Source organism: Natator depressus, chromosome 2 (genome assembly GCF_965152275.1).
Source record: "Natator depressus isolate rNatDep1 chromosome 2, rNatDep2.hap1, whole genome shotgun sequence".
NCBI lineage: Eukaryota > Metazoa > Chordata > Testudines > Cheloniidae > Natator > Natator depressus.
In genome coordinates this window covers 115898057-115908731 of record NC_134235.1, presented here as the reverse complement: position 1 = coordinate 115908731, position 10675 = coordinate 115898057, and the positions used below count along the sequence as shown (strand labels likewise).

General features: G+C 38.4%; 1 protein-coding gene across 2 annotated transcripts in view; it reads right to left on the bottom strand.

The window, feature by feature from the left end:
• ECI2 (enoyl-CoA delta isomerase 2) overlaps window positions 1-10675 on the bottom strand; it is a 65194-nt gene that overhangs the window by 3166 nt on the left and 51353 nt on the right. For both annotated transcript variants that reach the window (XM_074944925.1, XM_074944926.1), the window contains exons 5-9: window positions 9747-9816; window positions 6424-6526; window positions 4855-4975; window positions 1474-1563; window positions 88-231 (exon numbers count right to left, since the gene is read on the bottom strand). In XM_074944925.1, the coding sequence (XP_074801026.1) occupies window positions 88-231; window positions 1474-1563; window positions 4855-4975; window positions 6424-6526; window positions 9747-9816 (528 nt within the window). The remainder of the gene's footprint in view (window positions 1-87; window positions 232-1473; window positions 1564-4854; window positions 4976-6423; window positions 6527-9746; window positions 9817-10675) is intronic.

The window sequence follows — 10675 nt, the reverse complement described above, 5'->3', positions numbered from 1 at the left end:
ATAGTACCTTGCTATAGTGTCTGCTCATAGGAGAGCGGGAACTCTCTCTTGTTACAGGCCGTATAGACACAATTTTTAAATACTAACGTTTTTGGGGAGATTTGCATAAGCTTTAAGTCTCATCCAAACTTCCTTTTGAAAAGCCCTGTCAGGAAAAACCTCAGTCACAAGTCCTTGGGCACACGCTTCCCCTGCAGTCAACTTCTTGTTGAAAAGAAGCATCTCGTTTGCCTACATGAAAGAAAACAAAAGACTGTCAATCTAATAAAACACAAGAATTAAGAAACTAACAAGAAAAATAGAGAAACATAAGCCTCCAGTTTACAGTGCTCTTTTTCATAGTAGAAAAGGAAACTTAAATGTTGCCTGTTAATTTCTGTTCTCTGAAAAGGGTTTGGCCACAGGTACTCACTGAGGGGTTGCATCCTAGAGCATTGTGGGGTAGCAGCAGTACAGCTGTCAGAGAATCTGGCACAGGATGGGCTGTCCCCTCTAAGATCACCCAAGATTTGCTAATGTCAAAGCTAATTGTTACTTACTCGGTTATTCTAAATTCTCCAGAACAGGGACTGGCATTCTGTAAATTGCTGAAAAGATAATCCTTGTCTTCCCAGTGACTATAAAGCACTTATTTCCCTATGTACTATACAAAATTGTCACAGTTTATATCGAGAAGTTTTGTTAACATAAAGGCAACCTGATATAGCTATTTAAAACTGCCAGAACTATCATAGTGGCATACCTAAACAACAGCTAATGGGAATTACGCAACTATAATAGGAAGATAAGATCTGCTCTATTTTGATTATGTGCATTTAAGCCTTTTTATTGGATTTTTTTTTTATTCCTACTGCAGGCTCAGAAGAGCGAATGCATGAGTCTGTGGATAGGAGACTAACAAATAACTCAGCCATTAACAGGTAGTAGAGAAAGGTCCTGGAATTTGTGAAAAAGCTTCCTAACAAAACTGAGGAAAGACTGAATATATAGTTTTCCCAAAGGTTCAGCAGGAGTACCTACAAGTACTGCTCCCTGCCTGTCAGAGGTGCCTAGCTGAAAGGTGCTTTTTAGTGCAATATCCTTCCTGACAACTTTACAACTGCCTCCGCCATTGCTGGAGGAAAGATGCAAGCCCTCAGGGAAAGCTGACACACGTGGTTTGGGGGAAAGGGGAGAGAGAGAAGGGTTACATACCTCCGGCAGTGGATTTTTTTTTTTTTTTTTAGTTTTGATATTCAGTTTTCTCTTTATTTCAGTGCCCTTGGTGATACTATTTGACTACTTTCCTCATGTTTAAAAAAAAAGTTTAATTAAGCAGAGTGCAAAGCACAATGGGAGTGGGCTCCATTTAAATGACTCTCCCACAGTCACCCTTCTCACTCATGTAGCTGGATGGCACTACTGAGGAAAATTGGAGTTCAATAAACGTACGTAGAAAGTACTAAGTTAAAGTACAGACTTGTATTCTCTTACCTTGGATAAGCCCATTATCTTTGGAAACATGTAAGAAGAACATCCTTCTGGACTCTGGCCGAGTTCACTAAATGGGGTGTGAAATGTGGCCTATTAAAGAGTAAATCCAGCTTTAAAGTGAGGAATCAAACATTAAATTTGTCATTTTAAATAGAAGAAAAATACTAGAGTCTAGGTGACTACAATGAAGTTGCACCAGAGATTAATTTGACCCATTACCTTCACAGGCTTTAAAACACAATTTAGCAACATGGTGTGATAGGGTGTTCACCCACACCAATCCTGAAGGGGTTAAGGTAGGTTAGATGGACCAACTAATCACATAGGCTGTACCAAGAGGGGAGCTATGGATCAATAAAGCTTAATTAAGAATGAAGTTCATCTGGGCAGGAACAGGAGGGGGCTCTTATAAAGCTAAGAAGCTGAGAACAGAAGGGGGGACAAGGGGAAATAGCATGAAATCACTTTCTGACAGGAGGGCAGTTTGTCAGATTACCGGGTCCAGCAAGAAGCAAAAGGGGGAAGTAGTCATAGGGAACAGAGGAAGCTTAGATGGGGGGTAAACCCAGAGGTGCCAGAGGATCGAAGGAGGGAGTAGAACAGAGCCTAGGGAAATAGTAACCAGGGCTGGGAGTAAGTAAATCATAGTTGCAGAGCATCGGGTCCCTGGGCTGGCACCTGGAGTCATAGGTGCTGGAACTAGGGGTGCTACCACACCCCCTGGCTTGAAATGGTTTTCATTACATACAGGGTTTACGGTCTGGTGCAATGGTTCTCAGCACCCCCACTATACAAAATTGTGCCAGCATCCCTGCCTGAAGTAGAGGGCAGGCCCAGGTTCCCCATCAGCCACTGGGAAAGCGGCACAGTCTTGGACATAGAACAGGGGATTGCCTGGAACAGCAGAGACACAGCTTGTTCAGAGACAGACCGACCAACCGACCTCTGGAAGGGGAGAACTAAAGTGACCTGACCAGACGACTGAGTTACAAAGAAGACAACTACCCAGAGTCCTGCAGGGTGAGACTGAGACAACGGACTGAGTGACTGAAGGAAAGGATGTCCAATCAGTGGTGAACTAATCCCCAGATAAGCCTCAAAGAGGAGTGATAGTGGTGAGTAGTGAACCCCATTACACATTGTTAATATACAGCTTGGTTCTCTCTACACATATAATACCCAACTGCATTAGAGAACACAATCCCCTGACCAGGTTTTATCAATCCCCCAACATGACTAAATTGCCTATTTAGAGGGGTTTATAGCACTGTTGGCCAAAACCACTCTCAGGGTAGCTAAACAGCAACAACCATACTTAAACACAATAGCATCTAGCAGAGTTTCAATCACAGTGGGGACACAGCCTAAAAAGGAATAAATAATGGTATCAACAAGTTCATCGAGAGGAGACCCAAGGCAGGATCCAAGAGTTACAAAGGGCCCGATTCTGGCAGTGAATTCCATACACAGAGTACTTGCAGGACTGGACCCTAAATTTGACTACTGAAACCCTTTTTGGGGGGTGGGGGGAGGGGAACCTAACTAGTACATATGTGCAGCACTTTTTCATATGGAATATTTACATACATTTCCCCCAGAAGTTAAATAGGTAAGTAGCATAAATACATGCAAAAATATCACTTCTGAACAGGTCAGTTTTTAATTTACAGCAATGCAGATAAATTGTCTGTAAAGGATCATAGCACGCTTTTTTTTTTTTTTTTAATATTGTAAGACTTTTTTCTCCCCACTTAAATTCTGTTACACACTTGCTTCAGAGCTGAAACCTTGAACATTTTAATAAAGAAGTTATGGCAAAGATGAACAATGTGATGTCACATGGAACCCTAAACTAGCTCCAAGTTAAAACTCATTAATGGTAAAAAAAAAATTGAACTGCTGGATTTCACTGAGTATCTTCTATTTTAAAAACGTAAATGTGCATGCAAATTGAGTATGAATCTCAAGTTCCTGCCAAGTTTCCAATACTGCCCACACCCTAATAAAGGCTGGGCACCTCTACTCTATTACAAACAGTTATACAGTGAGACAATTAAATAAGGTCATTTTTTTTAAATGAAACGTACTGTATACTAATTTGTGCATGTACTATATCGAGTCTTAGAATGATGAACTACTATCCAACAGATTGGCAGAAAAAAGTTTGATTGATATAAATGCTGAAGCAACAATCTGAGATGGGTACCCGTTAAGGATTACTTTTTTAGCTCAGGAGGTAATAGGTTGTCTTAAAAAAAACCCAACCCTAGAGTTTTTATATCCTAGGTTTGCCTCAAATACGATGTGGATTCATTTCTCTTCCAAAACTTTTCTATCTGAGTATGGACCTTCTGTACCATTAGATAATGGCAATAAATATGCCAGCCATGTAAATTTGAGTGAACATCTCTCTCATTTTATTGGTATGGGGTATCACACTCAGTTTAAAATTTATCTTCTACTCACACTAAGCTGCACACAGCTTCTAGCACCACCGTAGGACTCTTAGTTTTTGTACAATATTCAATATGAGATGGTAACAATACATCATTTGTTCTATTGAATGTTTACCAGATTTTTGTTGGGAAAGTTCAGCAAAGGAATATGGCAATTCAGGGTTTGTTACCACAGTTTCCCCGGCACAGAGAATAGTAACCCAAACAAACAAAACAAAACCATAGAATTCTGCGTTTCACACTAGGTGTTTAAGGGCATAGCACAGAAATAATATCTCTTGTTTGAGGAATGAGAAAATGTGCCTCAAGACCAGAGAGAAAATTAATTGTGTAGAAGCAGTGAAGAATAATTTACAACAAACGAATGACAGATGCGTCCTATTTTGTACAGTAACAATCTATATTGCATATGTATTTGGATTTTATGTCAAGCTTTAGCATGGCTCTTTGTACAGTAAATTTGGTAATCTCAGCCATCTCTGATGTGACTAAAGAAAAGCTGTCATGAGGTTTTTAATTATACATTGGGTAAAATAAGTTTATTGTATTCCGATTCGCTAATGGAATTGGTTATAGTTGGTAAAAATGGCCTAATTGTTAACAAACTCATTAAAAGCATAATTTCACATCATCTACCCTTTACTGTGCCAACATGTAGTGACTTTTCTTCACTAGAAGTCATATCAAGTCTCATTACTCTTGGTGGCTGTGTTCAAATTACAGGCCATATCTACATGAGAGAAATATCATGGGTGTAAGAACATCAGTTTAGTTACACTAGTGCAAACCCCTACTGTAAATGGGCTGCACTGATGCAAAGCAGTGCTTACACAGGTGCAGCTTACCTTGGGAAATTTCATTCCCACAAATTTGTAGACAGGGATTTACAAATACTGGATTGATATCAGCCATGCAGTTTACTTACTCTGTCAGTAGCATACACAATGTCAAAGAGCCCAAGAAGAGTTACAGAGATTCCAACAGCTGGACCATTCACCACTGCAATCAATGGCTTAGGGAAATCAATAAAATGGTTGACAAAGTTCCTGGAGAGGGGAAGGAGCAGAATTTGTCAGGATGACACATTAACTTTTGACGGGGAAGACCAGTCTTTTGCAAAACTTGAGACTAGTTACATAGTCTATGCTTGTGTAATGCTGTTTAGTTTCTATTCTGCCATGATGCTCCAGCATGCTCCAGGCTAACGATGTCATAACTACCATGGAGCCTCAGTACCGCTTGTTGATACAGGGTCACACAAGGATGTTCTATTGTATTCTACACAATTATTTTATATCCTGAAGGGTACAACACATGTTCATTTTGGGATGTCAGCAGCATAATGAATACAAGGGCACCACAAGAGTAAAAGGGAGAAGGCTCAACAGAACTTGAAAGAAAAAACCAAACAGGTGAAATTTTAGGTATTGTGCTGAATCCCCTACTTAGCATGATTAATGGGGCCATTTATCACATACTGAGGTAAAAAGTTTTCAAAATAGACCTGAGTCTTGTTGTCGTCTCCTGGGGGGGGGAAATTGAGGTCCACAGGTCACTTGCCTAAGTGAAGACAGTCCTGCAGCCCTTCACTTGCAGTTTATCTTTAAATATTGGATAGAAAGCAGCAGGTACTTATCTACCTAACTTAGGGTTTTCTTGTGTGCATTACTGTAGCATCTGATGCTTTAGTCAGGAATCCAAAGTAAGAGTATTTCCCAAAGTTTCCTTCTCAAATTTATAAGCACAAAGAAGCAATGGTGAAGGTAAAAGATCTCCTAATCTTTTTTTTTTTTTTTAAAGCAAAAAGATCAGTTTCTGCCTGTTCAAATATATATGCCAGCCACACTCTCATCCCACATACCTGCCCTATATTTGTCCTGCATCTTACTGCACTGTATTATCTCCCAATCTACCGTAAGACTGTAAACTATAATTTTTCATTGTTCAGCATATAGGGAGAAAGTATGGTCTTCTAGTGAAGGCATGAGATTGGGACTCAAGAGATGTGTTCAGTTCGAGGCCTAGTCTACACTAGAAAAAGTTTGCTGGTATAGCTACATGAGCAAAGCCTCCTCACGGAGATGTAGCGTATACCAGCAAGAGTGCTCTTGCTGGTATAGCTTCTACTGGTTTCCTCAACAAAATATGCTATACTGTAAAACTGCATCTATACTAGAGCTTTTGCCAGTACAGAAATGTCATTTAAAAAAAAATAAAAAATCCCAGTCATCCCTCACTGACATTACTATACTGGCAAAGGTTTCTAATGTAGACCTGCCTCATTTCCTCATCTGTAAAATGTGGTTAATACTTCCTTTCTCCCACTCTTGTCTATGTACACTGTAAACTCTCTAAGACTGAGATCTCTCTTACTATGTGTATGTACTATAGAGCCCTACTCTTGGCTGGAGCCTGTAAGCCTGAGTTAAGTCAAGTAAATAATATCCTACCCTTTACAGTAGTGTATGCACATACAATATAAAAAAAATCCTACTCGAGTAATACTGCAGCATCTTTTGCCATCTTCTCTATTCCACCGGGTGGGATATTGGTAAAGTTATTCAGGTCATTTCCACTACAGTAATAATCCCCATTTCCTGCAGACAATATAAAGACAAAAACTTCTGAATAGGCAAAATAAAGAAACTCAAGCTTTCTTCTCATGTTTAGAAGAGAAAGCTTAACTTTAGATATTTAGGGTAAGTAATTAAGAAGTTGCTTCAAAGCATAAACAATTCCTTGTTAAAGGATATCTTCAACCTAACAATATTAGTTCTGATATTTTTTGTTACAATACCTAAAAGCAGTGAAAATGAAAGTTAGGGGTAAAAAAATTTCTGTTTACTTTTTGCATCTGATCACACTTTGTGAATAGTCAGTTTCCCCTGTCTGTATGCGTCTTTCACACAACAACAAAGGAGAGAAAACACATTTAAAAACAAATAGGAAAATACAATTATAGATTTTTCCTCTCCCCTCAAAACTGACAGGGGAATCTTAACTAAACCCCTAAATTTCATGTTGTGTCCCTTAAAAAAAAAAAAAAGATAGTAATCTACAGTGAAGACTACAAAGACTAGCATCTTACAATACAAGGTTACTGGGGCCACAATTTTCAAACAGAAAGGGTGTGGTTAAAAATTAGAACACATTGACTGGATGATTCTTTCCTGTGTCTCGAACATATATTATATTCTATCATGATGGCTGAAGGCTCCAATCCTGTAAACACTTAAACACATTCAGAACTCTGTGCCCAATTAGTCCTTTTTAATAATCAGTGGCATAAAGGTATATGCATAAGTATTTGCAGGATTGGGCCCTTGCCAGTTTTTATGGTTCTCTGAGACCACCCCCCAGATACCACAGTGATGGGTGGCCTACAAATGCCAACAAAACTACCTTTCTTACTGCTTTAAGGGTAGTTGAGCAAAGTTACTAGTATTGGTACAAAAGCCAGTATCTTGAATATGTGTTGAAAAAGCAAATTTTAATGATGGACATGACATGCATTCAGGGCTCACAGACCATATAAAAGAAGTTAAGATTTTTTGATTGGTCACAAGAAAACATGCAAGTGTAGTTTTTCTATTAGCTTATCAAGAAGTTATTTCTACTGTGTTGATACATATTATATATAACCAAACTGTGACTACAGCAGAGAATTTAAAAAAACCAACAAAACAAAAACCCAAGAGCAACACCCCCATGCTGGAGATGAGGTATGCAAGTTGTACAAATATCTCAAAATTTATATCTTCCAGTAACTTTCACAACTTAGCATCTCAGAAGGATATTTAGAGGCAGAAGGAAGTGCAAATCTGCTAAAGAACTTATAACATTATTTTGAAAAGATTCTGCTGTGACACTTCGGGAAAAAATTAACTGTGCGATTAATCACGCTGTTAATAATAGAATACCATCTATTGAAATAGTTTTGGATATTTTCTACATTTTCAAATATATTGATTTCAGTTACAACACAGAATATAAAGTATATAGTGCTCACTTTATATTTGCACTGTAAAAAACAAAAGTAATAGTATTTTTCAATTCACATAATACAAGTACTGTAGTGCAATCTCTTTATCATGAAAGTTACTTACAAATGTAGAATTATGTACAAAAATAACGGCATTCAAAAATAAAACAATGTAAAACTTTGAGCCTACAAGTCCACTCAGTCCTACTTCTTATTCAGCTAATCGCTCAGACAAATAAATTTGCAGGAGATAATGCTGCCTGTTTCTTGCTTACAATACCACCTGAAAGTGAGAACGGGCGTTCGCATGGCACTGTTGTAGCTGGCGTCGCAAGATATTTACCTGCCAGATGCACTAACGATTCATATGTCCCTTCATGCTTCAACCACCATTCCAGAGGACATACATCCATGCTGATAACGGGTTTTGCTAAATAACCATCCAAAGCAGTGCGGACTGATGCATGTTCGTTTTCATCATCTGAGTCAGATGCCAACAACAGAAGGTAGATTTTCTTTTTTGGTGGTTCGGTTTCTGTAGTTTCCACATAGGAGTGTTGCTCTTTTAGGACTTCTGAAAGTATGCTCTATACCTCATCCCTCTCAGATTTTGGAAGGCATTTCAGATTCTTAAACCTTGGGTTGAGTGATGTACTTATCCTCAGACATCTCACACTGGTACCTTCTTTGCGTTTTGTGAAATCTGCAGTGAAAGTGTTCTTAAAACGAACATGTGCTGGGTAATCATCCAAGACTGCTATAACATGAAATATATGGCTGAATGGGGGTAAAACAGCATAGGAGACATGCAATTCTCCCCCAAGGAGTTGAGCTACAAATTTAATTAATGCATTTTTTTTAAACGAGCGTCATGAGCATGGAAGCATGTCCTCTGGAATGGTGGCCAAAGCATGAAGGGGGCATACGAATGTTTACAAATCTGGCACGTAAATACCGTGCAATGCCAGCTACAAAAGTGCCATGCAAATGCCTGTTCTCATTTTCAGGAGACGTTGTAAATAGGAACGGGCAGCATTATCTCCCATAGCAACTGGCTGAACAAGAAGTAGGACTGAGTGGACTTGTAGGCTCTAAAGTTTTACGCTGTTTTGTTTTTGAGTGCAGTTATGTAACAAAAATTGTACATTTGTAAGTTGCACTTTCACTATAAAGAGATTGCACTACAGTACTTGTATGAAGTGAACTGAAAAATACTATTTCTTTTGTTTGCCATTTTTACAGGGCAAATATTTGTACTAAAATAACAATACAAAGTGAGCACTGTCTACTTTGTATACTGTGTTGTAATTGAAATCAATATTTTTGAAAATGCAGAAAAACATCCACAAATATTTAATAAATTTCCATTGGTATTCTATTGTTTAACAGTGTGATTACAACTGTGATTAATTGCGATTAATTTTTTAAATCACGATTAATTTTTTTGAGTTAATCGCATGCGTTAACGGCCATTAAATCAACAGCCCTAGGAAAAAAAGAGGAAGGAAGTGTTCTTATTTTAGTTTCCTTGTTTACACTCAGTTCTGCCTTAGTCTGCTAATGGTTACCTAAATCAGTGGTGCGCAAACCGGGGGGCGCAAAAGGTTCTCAGGAGAGGCGTGAAGAAACTTCAGCCTTTTGCTCTCTTACTAAAATATACAAATATCACTTTTCACAGCAGACTTCCTAGCACCCCATTGCCACCCGTACTTCTGTGCTGCTGCTGGGGGCAGCGCACCTCTGATCTGTCAACATTATATTTAGGCATAAGGTAAAATTCATCTCTTCAAAAAAAGAGAAATAAATTTGGTTGAGAAGCCCGTGAAACGTGATACCTGTTATTACAGTTATGACTGAGTCATCCTTGGCAGCTTCTTCAAGTGCTTGAATAATTTCTCTGTACATCTATGTAAAAGAAGGATGAAAAAAGCACATCAGAAAAAAGCTGTGATGTCACAAAAGAAAACCCATACTGAAAATCAAGAACTTGGAAGGGCCAAATTTTCCAGGGACTGCCTCTAAAATTGGGCCTGCAATGTATGCCCACAGGTCATGTATGCCTGCAATAGTTAAATATTGCAGTCTGATATTTATATCCACAGAGGAGTGTGCGTAACATTTCAGATGCAAGTTTGAAGACCAGAATGAGGCCCCTTAAAAAGTGCACATGGATTGGATAAAACTTATTTTAAAACCTGACAAATGACATTATACATATGTGAATTTAAAAAGAGTTAAAAATATAGTAAACATAAAGGATCAGATTCCAGTCCCTAATCTGGCTGCCAGCTTTGCAGCTCCTACATCAGGATTCCCCTGAACATTCTAGGCTGCTGGAATTAGTTGCAGAAGCAGATCAGCTATCTAGACACACATACAACTTTGCAAAAAAAACAGTTTAGGGAATTTTACATATTCCTTGGTTTAGACAGGGCTATGGAGAGGTCTTGTACATATGTTTAAATTAATAATAATGATACCTAATTCTTTTATAGTGTTTTTCATTAGTAGATTTGAAAGCATTTCACAGTCTTTTAAATGAACCACAGTAGAGCCTTTCTGCAGTTCACAGTCTCAAGTTAGGGTAGGATTTAGGTGAACACTAAGAGCTTTTGAAAAAATCAGAACTTTAAAAACTGTACATCGCTATCAAGGTGGTTAGTTTCTGTACATCAACTCAAAGCTAAAGAAAAGATTGAAATGGAAAAACTGAATAGAAGCAGAAGCATTACATAAATTGTTTGAAATAGCAGGGAAATGGAGG